Source organism: Buteo buteo, chromosome 2 (assembly GCF_964188355.1).
Source record: "Buteo buteo chromosome 2, bButBut1.hap1.1, whole genome shotgun sequence".
Classification (NCBI taxonomy): Eukaryota; Metazoa; Chordata; class Aves; order Accipitriformes; family Accipitridae; genus Buteo; species Buteo buteo.
Genome location: NC_134172.1, coordinates 65,584,296 through 65,607,006, shown reverse-complemented (window position 1 = coordinate 65,607,006; position 22,711 = coordinate 65,584,296). Strand labels below are relative to the sequence as shown.

The window sequence follows — 22,711 nt, the reverse complement described above, 5'->3', positions numbered from 1 at the left end:
GGCACGTCAGTGCTGTGATAGGGAATGGGAGCAGCAGGGGAGCAGGCAGAGGAGAGGTGATCACAGAAAATTGGTAAAAACAAGATTCCCAGAGAAATGTTTTAACTGAGTGTATTGAGGCAGGACTGCATTTGCTGAGGCAAGGACAGGGCAGTAGCAGAGATGAAGTCACATTCCCAAGTTTCTGGCACACCTGAGTTTACCTAGTGGTGGGGTTTTTTTCCATCTGAATGGAAAAATCTTGGTGAGAAGAAAAGAGGATTCATGGCACTTTTTCAGGTTTTCTATTACTGGAAGCCCAGTAAGAGAAGTAATTGGGGTTGGCTTAAGTGTAGCTACAGAGCTGCCTATGCACAAAGAAAATCTCCAGCAAACCTGCAATAAGTTGGTCAAGCTCCAGACCCACTGTGGCTATCAAAGTCTTCAATACCTTCTCCTGCACTGTGTATACCTGGTAGCACCAGAAGAAACATGAACCCTAGATAAGCTAACAGGCACAGACACCCTAACATGCATAGATAGATCAGAAGGGTTGAATTAAGGAAATGTTAGGCAGAAAGTCTGCAAAATTTAGGACTAGCTTCAACATCAGGACCCAGAGGGAAATCTGAGTCAAAGACAGCAACAGGGAGCTGACCTTAATGATAGTCATGGTATTGGTGGCAGATCAAGGAGGAAGATGGAGGGAAGTGCATGGGGAAGAGGGGAAGAGACTGAGGTCTCTCAGCCACATGGAGATTGAGCTGATGGTTGCATCTCCAGAAGACATTGAAGACGCAGGCTGAGATTTTCGTAATGGACAGAAGGAGAAAGGACTGGAGTGATCAGGCAGAGATACAAGTCATCAGCACAAAATCAGGAGCTGACTATTTCTTTGCAGAAGAGGTTGTTCCCAGGTAAGGCCTAAGGAAAAGAACACATGAGCCAGGGTGGGTGTCATCGCCACAAAAAGTCAGAGCAGGCAATATCACATTGCAGCCTTGGCCCTAGGTCTTGCTGTTGCCAAATAACCCCAAGCCAAGGACAAGAGGCCAGCATTACCACATCACTGCACCAACAGCAAGTAGCACATCCCTGTACTCCAAGAGCAGACATGCATAATATCACAAAAAAATTCATTAAAGAAAGATCTGGTGGATGACCACACCTGAGTGACTGGGCTACATAAATGAATAAGATGAAATAATACTTTAGAGAAAAATACAAATGATCAAATTTCTTACTACTATAGAAGTGAAGCTTAAAATCATTGTTTGGACAGTAACAAAGGGCCCTGCTGATCAACTAGCATGAGAAAAGCCCCAAACTGTGATTATTTTGGCTTTGGCATGTTACAGAAATAGGTTGCAACTTGTGTTATGCTTGTTACCTGGCCAACCTATTCCTCAGAATAACAACAAACAGAAAAAGACAAATTCAACTAACTGAATTAACCAATTGCACCAATGCAACCCAATGAAACCACATTGCCTCTGGCAGTGCCTGATAGCTCTCCTGGGGTACAGAGACACAAGCATCTCTGGGTGAGAGTAAACACCTCTGTTCATCACCTATCTACACCCAGCTGGGACAAATCCCACACTACTTCCATGGTGGGAACAGGGACAAAACTTGGCAGCTGCCACAACTGAAGGTTTTAAGGACCCGGGCAAACTGGCAGTGGCTCAGCTGCTGCTGGACCCAGCCTGGGTATTGGAAGTTGAGGGGATCTCTGTATTCGTGGACATCTCAGTGCACCCTTTGGTTCATAACACATCTGGACAGCAAACACACAGCAGTGGGAATTTGACTAAATTTAGCCTCTCTCAAACCAGTATTAACTGTTACTGAATCACTTTGAGGAAAAATCTTCCTTTGACTTCAGAGGACTCCAGATCAAACTCCAGTAATACTTTTATTTCTAGATGGAGAGGCTCTGAAATGAAAAATAAAAACACAGGTTGACATGTGATTCCTGGATCTTTTTGTATTTTCTATAATATCTATTTTTCAATTGGAATAACCCAGGTGTTTGCTTGAAAAGAAAGAATGATCCCTGTGGCAAATATTTGTTCATTCATTTGCTTTCTTTCAGTTTCTTTGTGAAATACCAAATCTTCTAAGAAGCATCCACATTTTCCATGACACTGATCAAAGGTATCATTATTAATGAAGAACATCAGTTGACAGAACATGTTCAGAAAAAACCATTTTTCCCCCTAACAAAAGTCTCAGAGATCAGGAGCTCGGCATCAAAAATGCCCCAAACAGCCTTCCTGTGCATGAAGCATGATAACTGGAGGGGAAAGGCACAGAGAGGGCTGTGGGACAGAAATCCCATGCCTGCTCTCCAGTGCCTACATGGCCAGGGTAACCACATACCCTGTAATACAGTACTGCCATCACCAGTAGCAGGCCCGTGAGCTTTGTACCAAGCTTGCAAAACCTCAGGACTGAATTAGAGACATGGCATGCAGCACAGAGGTGTGCAAGCATGGGGTGATAAGAGCTGGGGCACAGGCTGGCACTGGGGACCCCACAGCTATAAACAACTCACTGATGGTCAGTTAAAGAAATGCAGACTTGGATGGAGCTGGCAAAGTTGGTTTTAGGTGTGACAGGGAACACAGAAGCAGAATCTAACATAGGAAAAGGCCACTGCATATGATAAATTTAGACATAACACAGCTGCAGACCATGAAGAAAGAAGCAATGGCATAAAGGCTTCTTTGCTCAATGAAGAAAGAGCGAAGGTATAAAGGCATGTTAGCAAATACAAAGAAATGACCCCAAGAGGACCCTAGAGCAAGCAAGCCAAAATTCTTACCAAAGGACTCAGAAGCTGACAACTTGCTGCAACACCCCTCATTGCTACCATAATGAAACCACCAACTTCAAGAGCCAGGGCAAAAAGGCAGGGATGAGCATAACCCCCTGCAAAAAGGGGTAGAAGTCAAGTGCATGTATAAACATTTTAATTGCATTATTTCTTTCTGTAACAACCCATCTTGTCTAATAATTATTAAACTATTAAAATACTCTATATACTACCAGTATGTTCTTGGCTTTACTTACACATAAGGCATGCTTCCCTTTAGCCCATAAAGATTTTGCACATAACAGTAACAGCATTAATTTCTGAGTGAAAAGGGGCTCAGCACAAGTTGTCATTTATGTATTGTATAATGGGATTTGGTGACTCCTTTCCTTATGATTAGGTTTTCCTGTGGAGGGGAGTCTCCCAGCTGCAGCTGATGTTGCTCACTCCCCATCTGTTCTCCCTGAAGAGACCTTTGCAAAGACACTTCAAGAAATCATCAGTTCCTCTGAAGCAACAAATTAATTTTCTGTTACACCCAGTGCCATAAAGCTGCAGCAAGGGCCCTGCAGTCACATCTCAGTGGCAGTGTTCCCTATCCCACAGCACCATCTCGTGGGAGACTGCAGTGTAAAAAAACCCACCAGCAAAATCGGCAACTTGGATTAAATCCACTTCCGAGAGCCCTGTCACTCTTCCCACAGCTTCAGATCCCTGCAAGAACCTGCCATGGCACAGCAGGACAAGTACTGCAGCTTTGCAGGACTTGCGCTGCCTCCTGAGTGCAACTAAAACAGCAAGGAGTGACAGGGAGCCTCCCACCATGGCACAGCCTCACCATGAGTTTATTTTTCCCAGGAGGAAGCAAAGCATCCTGCACCACGTTGCAAAAGCCATGCCCTTTAACATGCTGGGAAAGGCCAAGGCTCAGCAGAAGTGCAACAACTATTCAGCCCATCTATAAAGTGCCCTACTGCAATTCTGTCCTTCACAGAAGGACTTCAAGTGCTGCCTGCTCAGCTCTCAGGACACGATCAGTGGGAGGAAGAGCCCATGCAAGCTCCCATGTCATGTGGTCATGTCCAACAATCTGCAAAGCCCCCAACTCCTCAGCTGCAGCTACCTTCCTCAAGCTCCAGTCAAATATCCCTGACAAGTCTCCCCAGACAAAGCCATAAAGAGGTTTCCTAAAACCTCTTTCGACAGTCTGGGAGAACTTAGAGTGGACCCAAAGACATAAGTCTCAAGAATATGTAAGAGAATTCTAAACCAGAGAAAGTTTTCATAATCTCCAAAAAAAGGTTTATATTCGTGGTTCTGTTGTTCGGAGGTCATGAATGAAGTGGACCAGCTATTGCTTGAGTGATTTCAGACTCAGCAGATGCAGGCAAGGCTCCTGCCTGGAAGTTCTGCCAGGCTCAGACTCAGGGTCCCTCCTTCCTCCCAAGGTTTCCTGGAAAGCATGTTGGAGGGTTGAATTACCACCCCTCAGAGAAACAGAAAAATGTTAAAACAGGTTTTTAATTACATTTGACTTATTTTCTGTCTAGGTTTATGGAAAAAGCATGACTTCTGTCTTAGGAGCCTGCCTGCAGCTGCAGACAATTTGCTGGAATACAGGGAAAACCAGAGGAAACAGTGCTCCAAAGCTTGGGTGCTGCAGGCCACCATCTGGGTCCCACCATGGGGCAGAGACACCCAGTGCTTTCCATCTTCCAGAAAAGCATCACCTGAGGCCATTTCAATGGCACTGCTTTTACTGATGGGCATCCACACCAACTCTTCTGCCCATAGAAACATCTTCTGCTGCCTTTTTAATTAAAATATCAGTCTTCTTAGCCAGCACTTCAGTGAGAAAACAGTAGTAGCAAACAGCTGCTATCTGCTACAAACATTTGACATAAGGCGTATCAAGTTAGCTCTACCGCTCAGTAGCTAATGCCTCATACCTACACAACTCAGCAGCACATCACCCTCAGCCATGTGCTGGGAATCCCCTTTGATAAGCAGCAGTCTGTATGCAAAGGCAGGAGACCCAGATGTTTGGCCACACCTCCCACATGCATACCCAAAACTAGAATTTAGTTGCTGGCTTGCAACTGTAGGAGCTCGGTCCTTCCAATTCCTTTAGATACCAGCCCCAAAGGGTTATTATTGTGCTCAATTCATGCCAACACATTGGAAGTGTGGTGTGTCAGGCACCCATTAAGCTTTCGGGTATCCTGCTGAGGTAACATCCAGGCTGGTTTCTTTTTCCAAATGGAGCAAGTGGGATCTTGGTGATGGGGAAAGCACTGTGCATGCTGGTCCCACAGCCAGTACCAGACACAGCTAGCAAACACCTCTGTCTGCCCATTTAGACCTCTCTGAGGAGGGAGCCAGCAGACAGAGGAGTTTGCAGTGGTTTTATCCATCCTCACCTTCTTCACTAGATGCTCTTTGCACTGCAGTGACTCACAATCCATGCAAGTCCAGCCCTGTGGAGCTCGGCAGGGCAGAAACCAAGGTTCACGCTGCTGCTTTATCCATCCCCTGAATGAACCAGCCCTTGCAGTAAAGTTCTATCATTTCATGTCCTGGAGCTTGATCTTCTTCTCAGCCATGAGCATTTTGTGCTCCCTCCCACCCAGGAAAGGCTGACCTGCCTGTACAGGGAGCCAGATGCAAGCTTAAACCTCCCAAAACATCCTGAGAGTTCACTCTCATGGGCTTTCTCCAACATTTAACTTATCATACTATCAGCCCATCAGCTCCCCCATGCTTCCACACCTCAAACTTATAGTACAATCAAGCGTGGCTCACGCTTTGTTTTTTGGGAAAAGTGGCTAAGAGGCAAAGACAGAAAGGATTTGCTATCAGCATCCAGACCTCTGGGAATTCAAGCCCAACATGGAAAAGCTTCGATCACGTTTCAAAGTCTGCTGTGATCAGGTGGGAGACTAAACTTTCTATCTAGACTGTAACACTTGTTTAGAGCTTTATAGCAGAGGCAAGATTAGAGATCAGACCCTCTATTTCAGAAGTACAGACTCTCAGCAATTAAACTGAAATAGGTTGTCCATTAATGAGCAGTAATTAGGGCTGCTGCTCAGAGCCAAGCAACTCCAATTCAATCCAAAGGTGGTAGCTGTGCTCTTGTGCACTGGCCAACTCATTACAGGGGCTTTATTTACCATCTTCAGTGCAGACAGCATTGAAGGCACCTTACCTCATACCCTCCTCTATCACCAACATCACCATAACATTCCCACACTGCACAGAAATCATGCTGGGTGGACAGGATAGAGAAACATAGCTGAGACTGGCAACCTAGGTTTTAGGCTATAAGTGAACTGGGAATCTACCTTCTATTAAGTATTTGTTTCTTATTCAATATGATTCTTTTTCACTGCATCCACTACTTAAGGTAGTTTGATTTTACTGACATTGCATGCTCTGAAGGCTTTACAATGCCTAAATCTTAAAAAAAAATAATTGTTCAAGCTCTCAAGAAAAAGTAATGCCTGTGTAAGTTTTATTTCTGAAGAGGCACTCCTCTAAAAAAAATAAAATCCTAACTCCCCTATCTAATACTGACCTGAGACAAAGTTGCTAAGCTTGGGAGAGAGAAGCCAAGACCATGGGCCAAAGAGATGTAGCCGCAGGGACGACAGCGTTTCTAGCACTGCTCCTACAGGCTGCAGCACCCACCTACCACAGAGGAGAGGGAGAAGAGGCACAACTCAAATTGCTAAAGATGGAGCCTTCCTCACACTCTGAATGCAAGTACTTTTGGACACTGAGGCTGTTCAAAACTTGACTTCAGGGGGATTTTGTAAGTGGGCCATTCTCTTTTGGCTGAAGTAAATGCCCTTGAACTTTGAGGTCTTGGTCTCCCATACTGGTTCTCCTCTGGATTTTGCAGCCTGAGCTCCGCTCTGCTAATTAAAAGTAGTCTTTAAAGAGCACATGAAAGAGATTTGAAAGATGAGGAGAAATGGTAAATCTAGGGCACAGGAGATGGAGGGGTGAAAGGCTCCCTCACTTGATCAAAGGGGTCTTCTTACCATATTTAAAAGTTAAAACTCAGTTAAAGTTATTGGCTTGCTTTTCATATATAGCCAGTCTTCTTCCTCACATGCGGACACCCTCAATCCTCTTTTTCCTTGCAGGAACCTGCTACCCCAGTCTTCATTCCCAGCCCTTTTCCCTTCCCACAAGGGGACAGAAAGTTTTTTCATTGAGCCTGATCAGCAACAGCTGCCTGAGCAAACAGCTTCACACAGGAAGGTATGAGCAATCAGCCAACACTAACACAGCAGGCCCTAGGCACAGAAGAACATGCAGAACCATTTGCTGCTTCTTCCAAACCCTCAGAGTATGTATCCAGAATTGCCCTAGAGGAAGGTCGTGCTGAGCAAGATTTCTGGTCACACAAGCTAACACCAAGTCAAAACCACCAGGATGAGCTGCCCAAGTCTATATGCATCACAGCCACGTGCCAGAGCCACAGGGTACAGACCCCAGCATGTCATGGGGCTCACTAAACAGGGGAGCAACAGCACAGCAAGCACTGAAAATTTCCCATCAAGGGCTATACCTCCTACTAGGAAAATGCTCCTTGCAGTGCAGCTCTTCTCTGTGGTTTTCCACCCCTAACAGAAATAATACAGGCACGCACCTTCTTAGGGCTAGCATCCACGTTTAGCAGCTGCAAACGTCTCTTCTGTATGTAAAGATGACTGTTTGTAAGGCAGCTACCAGATTGCAGAGCCATTACAACAGACCTTACACTTACCACTTTCTAGGAGGGCAGCAGAATTTGATCACAACTGCAGCAAAAATTCCTAACAGCATCATTTTGAGAAGCTACAAGAGAAAAACTATCCCACAAAACACTACAGCTAAAAAGTGAGAGGGGGGGCCTGGGCCTGTGCTCAAATGGAGCTTGAGGACCACAGGTGGAGGGTGTGAGTGGGGTCCCAGGGTGAGGCTCATTGGAGTTGAGGCTTATTAGTGCACTCAGAGCACCCTGGTAGTGGCTGATTGTACAGAGGTGTTGCTTGGGTGAGTTGAGCCCACATGATGAGCTCCTTCTGGCTCAGCTGATAGAGAATATTGGTCTAAGGTATATTCAGAGGTACAATAGAGAAGATTAAATATGGGTGGCTTTTTTCCTTTGTTTTCACTTACTATCTCTATCCTGCTACTAAATGTTGGCCTGATGTTACCTATTTTTAGAGCTACAAAATGTAGTTTCTGCCTTTCTTGGGAGACCTTCCCTGGGAAAAGTGTTGATGGCTTCTGTAACTCTCTTCCTTCTCACTGTTCAAGGCCTGCCTTGGGCTTCCAGCTACAAAGCCTTCTCTGAAGGGTGAGTGCAAATATAACTGGACTTGTATCAGGGTCAAAGCTCCAAGCTCTGAATACTGTTATGGCTTTTGGCTTTGCTGGGTTTCTTTTCCTTTCTACTAGGCAAATTTTTTAAAAGCTAGATATACATACTGGAGACTTCTTAAAAGCCAATTTGTGGTCAGCACATCAATGTAACTGTCCAACCCTGAAAACTTTCATATAGTAGGAGGTGATAGTTTCTCAGTGGCCAAGTTAACAAAAGGGAAGAACTTGGTTAGGTTTTTCCTTATGCATTCTTGAACCTTCGGTTGAACCACAGAGTTGCTGTCCTTCCTCCCCAGCTTGGACCCGTGGTTGAACATCCTCAGTTGTCTTTGGTGGCTGTAGGTGAGATGAACCAGTGCACACAGCTGTGCTCTCAGCTCAGCCTTTGGGCTGCCCTGACTGGGTTTTATACTCACAATATTGTTAAAATGTTCTGCTGGGTATCCAGAAAAAAATAATAAATAATTGGCATCCTTTAAATATCAGCCTAGTCTTTGCAGTGTCACAGTTTCCCTACCACATCCCACGAGTGAGATGGGAGCAAAAGGAAGACCTTTTGTCTTGTTAACATGTTGCCGGCAGTGCCCAAAATGGGATGCTAGTGCTCTGGGCAGTGCTTAAGCAGAGCTCTGGTCTCTGCCCCTCACTGCTCCCAGGGGAAAGGCGCAAAAGCACTGAAGGTTTCAGGCATGGGGATGTAAAATACAAATAAAAAAACCTGGATGAAGACTGAAGCAACTTTGTATCGCATTTATGTATAAATGCAAACATAATAACGTTTATATGTATAATGATGCATAAGTACTCCTGTCTCTGCAGAGTACTGAGAAGCGTTTCAGCAACCTGTTTTTAAGGAACTCCTTTCGCAGCCGGGAAGCTGCTTTCCTTGGAGCCCTCCTAGCAGCAGCTCAAAGCCACCTGCGCTGTCTCGCACGGTCACCAGATGGCAATGCAGCCCCGCAGCTCCGTCGGCCAGAAAACGGGGCAGAAAACACCGATTTGGAGGTTTGTTGCAGAACTCTGTGCTTGCTAAGGACCTTGGTTTGCTTTGGGCTTTTGGGGTGCGGGGCCAGGAGAAGACTCATGGGTGGGAGGACCCACCTGGCCCATGGTGAGGTCCTTGCCCCTGTCCCAAACAGCAGATCCCGTGAAGTTGAGTTGTGGGAGCATGCAGCTTGAGAGGTGTCCTCGGCTTCTTGGAGGGACCCCCTGATGCCCTAAATGCCCCTGACCATCCCTGGACCAAGGCACCCATCTCCAGCCTGGGAGAGCCAGGCTGTCTGCTGGGGTCCTGGGTCACAGTGCAGTGGCACTTCCCCTGGTGCCCACAGGATAAACGTGGGTGAGATATGTTGAATGCTGTGTTGGGCCTCTGGAGCAAATTTCTCCCCGTTGCTCCTCACAAACACCCCCATCCTGTCACACTGCAGTGTCACCAGTATTGGGGACAGCCAGGCTGGGGGGCTTAGTGTGCTGCTACCTGTATCCAGCCCAGGACCTGACCTTACACTCCTACGCTGCTGCTGTTGCAGAGTCAGATGCTCAGCGTGTGGGAGAGGGAAGCTGTGCAAGGGGGCTGCAGCCGGGACCCAAGTGCAGTGGCTTCGTACCCCAGGAGCAAGAGCCCCCTGCAAAAAGCAGCTCCCCAGACCGCTGCTGCAGAGAGAGGGGGAGCACTGAGCAGCAGCAAAACAGCCCAGAACCCCACTGGACCATGCCTTAAGGGGAGGGCAGGCTGGGGGGGCTCTGCACAGCTCTGGGACCTGCACTGAGGGCAGGGTGAGGAACCACAGGCATCACCAGTGATGATAGGAGAGCATGAGCTGCAAAGTCCACACTGCTGGAAGCTGGGATTGGCTCAGGGAGAAGCTGTGGGCCTCATGGCCAGGCTCAACCAGCACAGGGCCAACATGTGCCACAGTTGCAGCAAGCCCAACACCAGCTGGTGTGGGAGTGGGAGCAGCGTGGGACCAGGGAAGGGCAGTCCAGGTTGGGTCTTTGTTATTCATCCTCACATTTTTTTTAATGCCTTAGTGCAGGTTGGTGAGATGCTGGTGGTGTGGTGTGGAAACTGGGTGCTGCTCTGATCCCAGGGTGCCCTCAGCATCTGGGAGGGCCGCTCTGACACCCTAAATCCTCATGACCATTCCTGTACCCAGGGCCCTCATCTCCAAACCCCAGTTGCAGTTTTGGTGGGCAACACCATTGTGCTCTGTCATTCAGTGCTGTGCTGGCACTGCTGTTTGCTTACAGGTTGCTGCTAACCCCAGAGATGTTTGGATATTTGGCTCTTCCTCCTCTCTCTTGTGAGATCCAAGCTGTTGGTGCAGGTAGGCAGTGCTTCCCACCCTGCTGATGATGGATGGAGAGAGCCAGGGTTTGGGATGTGGCTCAGGGCTCTGCAGAGGCTCGGGCTGGTGGAGGTGGGAGTGCCTGGAGCCTGCAGAGCTGCTATTGGGGCCCAACAGCAGAGCCCCAATTGCGGTACCTTCCCCAGGGGCAGATCAGCCCCAGCCCCTCTCTCCTGCCTAGCCAGAGGTTTTTGCTGGCGTCTCTCAGGCAGCAGCAAATTTGGGAGAAAACAGTGTTGTTTCTGCTGGGAAAGGTGGAAAACCAAGGCAGCCCTGTTGCTATGGTTGCCGCAGACTGTCTTCAATGCAGTGTCATGTCAAGCAGCTCTTCAAGCAGATGTGCTGCAGCTGGAAAGCAAAGCGATTCCCCCCAGGTGTGAGCATGGCATGGCAGGCCATGCACACTGTCCCATAGCCTCCCCTGGGATGCTGGCTGTGCCCTTGGCTATGTGTCTCCATCCCTGTCCCTATCTAGGACCCTCCCTGGCAGCGAAACCCCCATCAGTGAAAGCAGCGCTGGGGACAGGGGAAGCATGGTGCTTAGACTAAGCAATGCATGCAGGTGTTTAAAAATAACACAAGGTTTAGAAATGGTTGTAATGCTTAGCCAATATTCAGCATTCCCCTTGTTCAAACAACATTTGAATCTGATATTAAGTACTTTATATATATACACACACACTATTTGAATGACAAATACTCTTTTTTCCCTAGGAAATTATAGGATCATCAATTTATGGGGTTTTCTCAGCTTTGATCGATAAGGTTTGGGCCAGCATGTAGGTTCACTGCGTCCTACTGCACCCTTGGAAGCTGAGGGCTCAGGCTCTGCCTCCTGCCACTCTCTTTGCTTTATAGATGTTTGCTACAAGGCTCTTAGCATCTTAACCCAAAATGCACCTGACAGCCTCATCAGAGGTCTGGAGTGAAGCCAGTGCTGCCACTGAGAGCTAGAGGAGAAGGAGCAAACAGTGCGCAGAGCCCAGCGCCTGATCCAGAAAGGTGTTCAGGTGTGAAGACCTGCTGCTGCTTCCCGGTGCTCACCTGGGCTCTGCCCTTTGCACTCGGGACATGTATTTTTTGCATACATCCCCCTGAACCCCTGGGGTACTTCTGCCCTTGTCCACACCGAGCATGGGGTGGGTGGGATCAACTCCAGAGTAACCTCTATGAGGTGGTGGCCCAGGAGGTGGTGGCTGGGATCTGCAGGGTTGGTGTCCCTGTGCCAGGAGCCAGCACCCACCAGGGACCCTGTGCGGTGTGGTGGGGTGATGTTCCCTCTGGCCACCTTGCCTGTGTCCCCTCTCCCAGGCCCTGGTGCCCCCTGGGAGCGTCAGGGGGACTCCTGCCTTGCCCAAGGCCTGTCTCCAGCAGCGCAGACGCTGATGAGCAGACCTTCCCCTCTGCGCTGCTCAGGGATGCGCTGAATCCTGGCTCTGGCTGGCTGCTGGCCAGACCTCCCGAGGGCCCAAGGGGCTGGTTAAGCTCATTGCTTTCCTTTCAGAGGCTTCAGAAAGCCGCCCGCCTGCATTTAATTCAAATTTATTGAATAATTCTCCTGGGAGCAGCTAGTTCAAGACCAGCCACTACAATAGACCATCAATGAGATCAGTTGGCACGGCCCCGGCCATGCGGGTCTCTCTGTCTTCCAGCGCATCTCCGTGGCCATGCCAAGGGGATGATGAGCACAGGACCAGGTTCCTCGCGCCAGGGCAATGGTGGCTCAGCTCTAAAGCTGCCTGCCTGCATTGCCTCCAGCCTCAGGGGATATTTTGATGTCTGTTAGTATCCCTCCCACTTCCACCCCAAACCTGTTTCTGCCTTTGAGCAGTTGTCCCCCAGGCAGCAGTCCCAGAACAGGGCTGGCTCAGCCCTCACCTGCCTCCAAAGCCTGTTGCCAGCTCGCTGTGCTGCAAAGGTGGTGAGATGCAATATGCCTGTCATGGGGTGCACATGCACTGCTGGATGCACACCCTGCTGTGATGAGATTCCTGTCCATCATCTGGGTGCAACAACGTGAGGCTGCCTGGACAGGAGTGGAGACAAGCCAGAGCCAGGCTGGGAGTGCAGGGATGAGGCTGCAGCTCCAGCAAGCGGGTGGTGGGGTGACAAGACCAGCCAGATCCTGGGAGATGGGCTTCCCTGAAGGAGGCTGCTCTTGGGGAAAGTCGTTTTACTCTGTGCTCAACCCTGAGTAGTTTTGGGGGCACATTATGGGCCCCATCCTTATGGCATCCCAGGGGCTGTCCCCAGGGACAAGGCTGGGGACGGGCTGCCTTCATCCCTCGCTCCCCCGCTGCTGTGTGGCTCCACGAGGGCAGCCCACGGTGTGCCTTGCGTTACACAATTAACCACTGCTCAGAGGAAAAATAATGATCTTCATTAATGAGCGCAGCACTCGTCGGTCAGGGTTTGACGTCCCGTGCAGGGGCATGTGCAGTCATGCAGCAGGACTGAATCATAACTCTGCTAATGATGCTGCAAGGCCTGAGGGGAGACCAGTCTTCCCGTTACCTCTGGGCACGCGTAGCTCTGCAGCACGTACCGAAAGGCAGTTCCACGCTGCCCTCGGCCCATCCCTCGTGCCCTGGGCTGTGGGATGGGACCTGCGACAGCTCAGCCCGCTTTCCTGCAAGGTGTGGGATCAGGCAACATGCCAGAGCCTGGAAAACAGCGTCTGTGGCTGCGATTCAGCCTAGAAGGGGCAGGAGTGCCCAGGGACCTTCCTCCAGTGCAGTGGCTGTGCTGCAATGTGGGGCCAGGGCACCGAGCCTCCCTCACCTTCCTGGGGTCCCTTATTCGACCCACATCCCCCTTGTCTTGGTCACCAGCTGTTGACCGGCTGGAGCCACCACCTACGGATTCACAGAGCTGCAGGAGGGGCTCAGCAAGCCATGCCTAGAGGCACCCACCCGATTTACAGGGCTTGCTCAGGCCAGGAGCAGCACGCAGCTATTCCTTCAATAGAAGCCTGGGTTTGTTGTAGAATCCTGATGTTCCTGTGCCGGATGCTGGCTGGTTTAGGGCAGCGCGGGTGTGCAATCCCACCCTGTGTCCCGGAGGGTGCCTGGTGCTTGGGGAGGCTCCCCAGGGAGGACAGGGGGCCGCGTGTCGAGCAGGGAGGGGTGTTGAGCAATGCCCTAACAAACCCTGCGTGTGTTTACCTCGGGCAGAAGCCGACCGAGGCGCGTGGTGGGCTCTGCACCTCGGCCAGGCTCTGGTTTGCCCCTGGAAAAAAGCAGCTGTTGCCTTGGGGTTGTGTTGCCCAGCATGAAAAGCCGAATCCGAGCAGAGGGGAGGGGGGGAGATATGGAGGGGGTCTGTACGAGGCGGCAGAGCAGTGCTTCCCGCTGCGAGGCCGGCAGGCACGGAGGAGCATTTTTCAAACCCAGGCTTCGGATGCTCGCATTCGGTTTGGGGCCGGGTTGCTAACGTATGAGAGACGCGGGCTGGTGGGTGGGAGCAGGCTCACGCAGGCACTCCTCGCTGACGGCTTCGCCCCGGAGAGGCACCGTGCGGGGCTGTGCGCGCCCCGACAGCTTGGCAGGCAGCTGGAGCCGGCCCTGGGCAGCGTGGCGGTGGGCTCCAGCGGACCCCCACCCGTGGGGGCGTCTCTCGGGATCCACACCAAGAGGGGCCCCGGGGATGTCTGGCCCATGGGGTACCTCTGCCTCTGAGGATGCCCTGCACTTCCAGTGGTGCCCTGGGGGACCCCCACCCACCGGGGTGCCCCAGGGACCCTCACCTACAGGGTACCTTGGGGACCCTCACCTCCGCGGCTGCCCCGGGGGAACCTGCGCTTACGGGGACTCCCAGGGCACTTGCGCTGCTGAGGATGCCCTGGGGACCCCCTTCCCCAGACCTGCCCTGGGGGACCCTTGCCCTCAGGGGTGTCCCAGGGACCCCCACCCACCGGGATGCCCCGGGGTGGGTGGCCCTCCCCCCCAGGGGCGCCCCAGCGACCTGCTCTACCGGGGACACACGAGGAGACCCCCCTGTCCCCAGGGATGCCTCAGGGACCCTCACCCACAGGGGCGCGCTGGGGGGGACCTGCACTCGCAAGGCTACCCCCCAAGGACCCGCGCTGCTGAGGATGCCCGGGGGACCCCTTACCCCCCGGGGGTGCCCGACCCACCCCGGGACGCCCCTCACCCATCAGGGATGCCCCGGGCTCCCGCAGTCGCCGGGGGGGCGGGTGGGAGCGGGCGGCGCGGCGCTGGGCGGGCGGAGGGGTCGCTGTTGCCGCCAGCACGGCCGCCCCCCCCCCGCCCCCGCTCCCCCCCCTCACCCCCCCGCCGCCTTTTGTTCGCCGCCCGCGCGCGTCCCCGCCCGGCGGCGGGGCGGGCGGAGCCGGGGCCGCAGCCGCAGCCGCAGCCGGGGCCGAGCCCAGCGCAGCGCAGCGGGACATGGAGGCCGCGCCGGCGGAGCAGGGCCCCCCCGCGCCGCCGCCGCCGCCGCCGCTCCCGCTCCCGCTCCCGGAGAAGAAGAAGAAGCCGCAGCGGGCGCCGTCTCCCGCCCGCCCCAAGGAGGTGCCCGGCTGGTCGCTGGCCAAGAGCCGGCGCGGCGGCGGGGGGCACCCGGGCGCGGCCCCGCGGCTGGCGGCGGGCGGCGCGCACCCGCACCCGCGGCGGGCGGGCGGCGGCAAAGAGGGGCGCCCGGAGAAACGAGCGGCGGCCGCGGCGGCGGCGGCCCGGGCCGGCGGCAAGGGGCCGGCGGGGCGCGGCGCGGCGCGGGCGAAGGGGCGGTGCCGCGGGGCGGAGACGGCGGCGGCCGGGGCGCGGCGGCCGGGACCGGGACCGGGACCCGGACCGGGACCGGGACCGGGGCCCGGACCCGGACCCGGACCCGGAGCGGCGCCCGGGCCGGTGCCGGGGGCCAGCCTGACCGACAGCAGCTCGGAGGTGTCGGACTGCAGCGCCTCGGAGGAGGCGAAGCTGCTCTCGCTGGAGCTGGGGCTCAGCGGCAGCGACGGCGAGTCCCCGGGCAGCGCCCCGCCGCCGCCGCCCTCGGCCGGCGAGGCCTCGCCGCTGCCCGAGGAGCCCTCGGCCGCCTCCATGGCCAGCAGCCGCCTGCAGCTCAGCACCTCGCTCGCCTTCTCCGACCTCACCGAGGAGCTGCTGGACGCCGGCACCGACGGGCTGCTCCGCGAGCTGGAGGACCTGCGCTCCGAGAACGACTATCTCAAGGTGGGCACGGCGGCGTGGCGTGGCACGGCGTGGCGTGGCACGGCATCCCTGGGTGGTAGCGTGGCATCCCAGGCCATGGGTCAGCGGGGCTCGGCATCCCCGGCCGTAGCGTGGTTCAGCATCTGAGGGCATGGCTCAGCATGGCACAGCATCCCTGGCTGTAGCGTGGCACGGTGTGGCATCCCAGGGCAAGGGTCAGCATGGCTTAGCATCCCTGGGCACAACACAGCATCCCAGGGCAAGGGTCATCACAGCGCAGCATCCCTGGGCGTGGGTCACCATGGCTCAGCATCTCCAGGCAATAGCATGACACAGCGTGGCATCCCAAGGCATGGGTCACCGTGGCTCAGCATCCCTGGGCACAACACGGCATCCCAGGGCATGGCTCAGCATGGTACAGCATCCCTGGGAATGGCATGGCATGACATCCCAAAGCGTGGCTCAGCATCCCTGGGAATGGCATGGCATGGCATCCCAAAGCATGGCTCAGCATGGCACAGCATCCCCAGGTAGGGCATGGTACAGTGCAGCATCCCTGGGCATGGCTGGACACAGGGCACAGCTCGGCTTAGCCCTGTATGGCATCACTGGACACGGCCTGGCATGGTATACCTGGGCTCAGCTCAGCATGGCACAGCTGGGGATGGCCTGGCATGCTATGGCTGGGCTTGGCTCAGCTTGGCATAGTGTGGCATGGCTTGCCTAAGCCTGGCAGGGCCCAACTGGACATAGGGCAAAGCTGAGCTTGGCACAGCATGGCCCAGCATGCTTTGGCACAGGGCACGCATTGGCACAACATGGGCCAGCTTAGCCTGGCATGACCCAGCTGGGCATGCCCTGCCCTGGCATGGCATAGATGGGTGCAGCTCGGCTCAGCACAGCATGGCTCAGCATGGCCAGGCCTAGCGTGGCCCCAGCTTGGCATGGCTAGGCTCAGCACAGCCTGGGCTGGCACAGCTTAGCAAGGCACAGCTCAGCATGGCATGGCTGTGCTCAGCCCAGCTTGGCATGGCTGAGCATGGCACGGTTTGGCTCAGCCCTGTTTGGCATCCTGGGACACAGCATGGCACGACCTGACCCCGCGCGGTTGGGCACAGCTCGGCCCGGCATTGGGTGGGATGCTCACTGCTGAGCTCCCTGCCTGCTGATGCTGCCAGACCCTGGGGAGATTTTCCAGCTCACTTCTTTCCACCAGTTTCTGTACTCCCCGAGGCCTTTTTCCAGGCGTGCGGCATGGCTGCCTGGTTCATGGGCATGTGGTGAAGCCAGGGCAGATGTGCTGCATGGGGACAGGGGCACAGAGCCGTTCCTCCTCTGGTCATACATCGACCTGATTGATGCAACTTGGGACATGCTGCCTGCTGCGGGGTGGGCACAAACACCCACCAGGTGCCACGGGCCGGTGGGCTGCAGACATTTTGCACCCTCTGCTCTTCTTCAGGGTAGAGCTGTGGATGAGATGCTTGTGCAAGTCACCTGCTTGGGGGCTCAGGGATAGGTACTGTGTCTCGCTGGCTGCTCTTCAGATGTCGCAGGTTGGCAGTCAGGCCAGCTCTCAGCCACTGGTGCCAAAGTTTGTAAATGTGTCGGGATTATAGCTACGAGGTGGGAGATAGGCGTTGGGTGATGTGCTTGAAGATGCTCAATCAGGCCTTTTGTCCATTAGCAAAGCCCTGCTTCACAGCTGGTGTCCCATCTCCTGCCAGAATTAGCAGCAAGAGCTTAAGGGCTTTGATTTACTGAGAGCTGGAAAAATACAGATGAGGCCCCTCTGGTTTCCAAGAACGCGCATGCAAACGCTGCCGTTCCTGCAGCCCGAGCAATTGCTTCCTCCATTTCCACGTGATCTTCTTCCCAGCAAGCTGCAGGCGTGCAGGGTGCGAGTATTTTACTTGCCGTGAAGGGTGGCAACTGAAATCCCCCCAGCCAGGAGCAGTGGGGAGAGTGGAGAGCTGCTGGAGGTGTGCCCCAAGAAGCGCCGTGGGGATGCTGATAGCACCCTCCCTTCTTCACCGCGACATCTCCTATGTGCACTCACGCCAGCGTGTGGGTCTCCTCCCTGACATGTGCATCCTGCTTAAAACCATGTTTCGGATTTGTAGCTCGCTTTTCCTGGCACTTGAGCAGGAGACCGCCATGGTTGTACCCTGGCTCCCACTGGGCAGAAGCCACAGCCAGACACACACACCCCTTGTGCTCCAAGGAAAAGACGGAAGATTTGCCTAGTTTCTCCAGCAAGGAGCAGAAAACTCTGCTGGGCTGCAGCAGGGTGCAGGTTTCTGCCATCTCTGCTAAAAATTTGGGGATTTGGGGCCTTATGGCAAAAATAAAGCCCTAACCCAAGTGATCAGCATCACCTGCCTTGCCGTGCAGCCCAGGTTGGAGAGCAGCATGCAGGGACCCTGCAGAGATGGCCTCTGGCCTCGGCAGCTCCCCTGCCCTCGGGTATGGATGAATCAGACTTATCAGAGGTGATTTATTTCCTAGGACTCACCCAAAGAGCTGCAAATGATTTTTTTTTTTTTTTAATTTATTCATCAGAGCAAGCTAAAACCCGGTGCGTTTTTAAAGAGAAACAAGGATTTTGGGGGGTGGGCAGGTTTTGGCAATGTTTTGGCACGGGCCAGACGTGCGTGGTGCTACTACGCCTGTGTGATGCACGCTGGGTTTTGGAGCTTTTCAGCAGAGCCCATCACAGCCCTCCATAGTGGTGCCAGCTCATGTTGCATCTTTCCTCGGCTGCCATAATAAAATGTACGTATTTAAGCACACTTCACCCATTTCTCTTTGCAACCTAGATTTTTGCAAACCTTTGCCTTCCTCCTCCCACTCTGGGTGTACTGGCTGGGCTGTTGTCTGCTCTTGCCCCTGTCTTGGGTGTGTGCACCTGCTGTGACCTGCCGTAAATGGGTTGTTTCAAGCATTTCCCCAAAAAGGGCCGTTCCTCCTGTGCAGGTTGGCAGTCTGGCGAGGGAGGAGGCGTCTCGGGTGTCCTTGCCCTGTCTTGCTGTTGCTGAGCCGTGCGATGGAGAGCAGCTCCCAGCCCTGCTCAGCGGGCTGGAAAATGTGAGATGCGATACAGCAGCAGCTGCAGAGGGACAGGCAGACAAAGAGTGGGCACGGGAGAGGGTTTGGAGCGAGGGGAGGGGATGCCTGCAAACGCTTTCCTCTCCTCTCCGTGAGAAGGGGCTTAGGCGAGAGCCACGTAACACCAGGAGCGCAGTCCTGCCTGTCCCCTCCTGCTGCGTGCCCCGCTCCTGCTCCCTGCCCTGCATTGCCCCACGTCCCTCGGGATTTGCGTGCGTTTCCCAGCTCCATGGAGAAACATGTAGGGTGGGTGCCTTGTTTTCCCAACGCAGCCAGGAGCCGGTGCATGCCACCAGCGAGGGCTTGCTGAGAGCATCCCGCAGGGACACTGGGGGCTGCGTGGGGGACCCGGAGGTTGCATCTGGGCAGTCTGGTTGACACTGGGTCCTGGCTCTGCTGATGCGGCTCAGATCCCACCCGGCTACAGGGGCAGGGACCATGTCCAAGGGTCCCGGTAACCACAGGCAGAGCTGGGGCGCAGGGCTCTGCCATGTGTCACCCCACCAGCAGGCACCCTGGAAGGGCCTTTGCAGCCTCTTGCCTTTTCAGATGCTGCATGACACAGTATGGGCTGCAGAGAGCCCCCAGCTGTTTGCCTGTTAATTTATGGGGGCAGGTGTAAAGCTGAGAAATGTTGATTTTTCCCTCGCTGACGTGCTGTGCTCTCTGCTGAGTGGGAGCTGGCGTTCCAGCCAGGGGCAGGGCTCAACACACAGGCTGCTGCACCGAGCTCCCGCATGACGTGGAGGGAAGGATGGCTGATGTTTACTGTCAGAGCTGGGCTAGAGCTGCTGTTAATGCACCTAAAGAAACCCCTGTGTGTGACGCATGCATGTGCCTTACCCATCCTTCGACCCATTGCACCCTGGCATGGGCTTGGGGTGAGCTGCATTTGCTGGGATCCCCTCGCTGGTAGGGGACACTCCTGGGCACCCTGGGCAATTGCCTTTAGAAATTCCCTCTGATTTCATTTTTTCCCTAGAAAATTCTAGCATAATTCCCTCTTCTGTCTGCTGGGGGCTCAGAGTTAATTGAAAGCTGCTGCTTTTGTCCTGTAATCTCGGAGGAAGCGGTGCTTGTTGCTCCTGGACGGTAATCCCCGTCTTTGCACGAGAGATCGCAGGCTCTCCCACAGGCGCAGCCGCTGCCAGCGCAGCCCTGAGCTCCGCACAAAGGCATCGAAGCAAAACATACAGGCAGCTTCCACCCTTTCTCCTCCTTTGCATCTTGCGCTGAGGTTTGGGGGTGCGGGTGGAGGGTGTGAATGCAGGCAGGGCTGTGCTCCCTGAAGGGCTGCCTGTCCCCCACGGGCAGGCAGCTGCTGCTTGGCTGCGCCCCAGAGCCTGAGGCTGCCAAAGCTGAGGGTGTATGTGCTGTGAGCAGCACAACAGCCAGCCATGTCGTTATTTGCATGATCCTGTTTTGTATCCATTGCTGCTTTTTGCTTCTAAAAGATAGTGGATCCTGCTGAGGAGCTGTGAGAGTTGCACAGCGTGGGTCCCCTTGTCTGGTCTGAGCTTGCTGCATTCTTGCAGGCACCTAAGCCAGCGTGTAACTCCCCTTGGGCAGGAGATCCAGGGGTTTTACTCTTTTGCTGCAACACGTGATGGGTCTGATCTGCGTTTTGAGGTGTGCTCTGCCATCTCCGCTGGTCCCCCTCCTGCCATGCCACCGTTCAGGGCCATCACCCTAAAGCTCAGCCCCTTCCAGGTCTTGCCCTTCCTGGAGGAGCTGATGTCCTGCAGATGGGTGTATGGACACGGCTGTAGCCGTTTCCTTCTCCTGCTCTGAAAATGCATGGGTTTTTTCTGAACTGGAACCAGGCAGTTTGCATCCCACCTTGCTGCTTCTTAGTTTCCTTAATAATCTCCCCAGGGAGAGTCTCTGAGGTATGCTAGGAGAAGGTTGAAGATGTATGTTGTCTCTTGGGTTCCTCCATCAGGTGTAGCCTGGCTCCTGCAAACACAAGTGGGGTGTTTGCTTCTGCACACTGTCATCTCTTGGGCACTGAAAAAAGTCTCCCTCGACTGCAGATCCCCAGCATCTTTTCCAAGACAGGTGACTTCTGGCATAAAAAACCATGAAACCTTTGCTGCTGCAGAAATGGGGTGAGCAGGGGTGCAGCAGTGGATGAACAGATAATCCCAGAGGATGGAGGTGGTGAACAGCCTGCGGGTGTGGTCATGTTGGAAAAAAGCCATTTATCTCATCCTCAGTGTTGCCCACCTCATCTCCATTTCACACTTTATTTAGCATCACTTATGGTGCCTCATGCTCACAACGCCAGCCCTGAATTTGGGATTTTTCTAGGGTGTTTCTCTCCGCTCCTGGCTCTGCTCTCACCTTTATCTAATGGGATCTTTTTTGCTTTGATTTTGCAAAGATGGGCATCAACTCCAGAAAATGTGCAGATGCAAAGGGTAAGGCTCAGTGGCTGTCACGGACCCCCGAAGCCATCAGGGGACCTCTGTGCACCCTGTGCGCTGCCTCCGGGCACCGTGGGGCTCTTCTGCCCACCGTGGAGGGGGGCAGCTTTGCCGTCCTAAGCTCTCTTCCAGTTTGCTGGCATTTTTTTGCTCTCCGGTCCTAATCCAGTTACTATGGTTTAGTGGCACGGCTTGCCTCCAAGGGGCAAGCTTGGGGCGGGCTGTGTGGTTGCCGGGCTGTGGCTGCTCAAAGGGTTTATTGATGTTATGGGGTGCGGGCAGGAATTTGGGAGCAAAGGGAGGCACCACTGCAAACCCCAGAAAGTATCAGCCCTGCTGCAAACCCCCCCAGCCCCGCTCCCTGGGGGAGCACCCTGCGAAGGAGCAGCTCAGGGCTGTGCTGCCGGGCTTTGCCCAGGCAGCCGCTCACGCCGGACACGGCCTCCCACTAAAATAATGGTTGCTACAACCCGAGGTATAAACAAGCAGGAGCTCTTAGCACAGCAAGCCCAGGCTTCCTTCCAGCAAATGTAAGGTTTGGTTGGTTTTTTTCCAAGGTCCCTACTCCCTGGTCTGCTCGGCTGCTGTTTGGGGAAGCTGCATGGCAAACGGGAGGTGGTACGGTCAGCGCTGGAGCAGGACGCAGGCAGCCCCGCATGCCTCTGCAATCGTATTCAAGCCACGATTCACGTGACTCTGGTGGTGAAAGGTTGTTTTCCACCACCCTGTTGCACCTGCGATGGATAATACATTTTTTCCCATGAAAGCTCCCAAGGAATAGATCCCATAAACAAGCTCCCTAGGAATAGATCCCATAAACAAGCTCCCTGGGCTGGTTTGGCTTACGGGGGTTTTGCTGGTGTCCCCAGGGCTGTGGCACTGCTGTGTGGGGTGGGCAGTGCTGGCGGTGGGTTTCCATCGGGTTCGTTGCCCTGGGGTGCATTGCAGCCGTCACAGGGCTGTTCATCCCTGGGGGGTTTCATGACTGAGCTGTCCGGGGGTGCTTCTGAAACATGTCTGCAGTGATGTCCCTGTCATAGGAGAGTCTCTGGCTGTCCCTGGAGCAGCCCAGCTGGGTGTCCCCAGGACACCCCACTGCCCATGTCAGTATGCTGGGGCTGTTTCTGCCCTGCTTTTGTGCTCCAGACCCCCCTGGCAAGAAGCAGAGCAGCGGAGGGCAGCAGGACGCTGGTGGCTGCGGTGCCGCCAGGCTCCGGCAGCCTGGGCTGGGAGATAATCCGGGATTGTCTAATTGACGTTCCTTATTTGTCACGTAGTGTTTAAAGCCAACAGTGAGCGACTGTGACTTGTCCACGCAGCTGCCGCCTCCCCTCCCTGGGCTCAGCTTCGCCTTTTGGGGGAATTCTTGCAGCTGGGGCTTTGTGCGGGCCGGGCGAGCGTGGCAGTGAGCGTGCCAGCGCCTGGCAGAGCCGGCACGGTGCTGCTCTCTTAGGCTGTAGGTCACTGTCACGGGTGGTGTCAGGA

General features: G+C 54.3%; 1 protein-coding gene across 2 annotated transcripts in view; it reads left to right on the top strand.

Annotated features, from left to right (window-relative positions):
- The first annotated feature begins 14,877 nt into the window (after positions 1 to 14,877).
- The window catches only part of MTCL2 (microtubule crosslinking factor 2), a 31,601-nt gene continuing 23,767 nt past the window's right edge, over positions 14,878 to 22,711 (top strand). For both annotated transcript variants that reach the window (XM_075059098.1, XM_075059092.1), the window contains exon 1: positions 14,878 to 15,713. In XM_075059098.1, the coding sequence (XP_074915199.1) occupies positions 14,934 to 15,713 (780 nt within the window). In that variant the 5' untranslated portion in view covers positions 14,878 to 14,933. The remainder of the gene's footprint in view (positions 15,714 to 22,711) is intronic.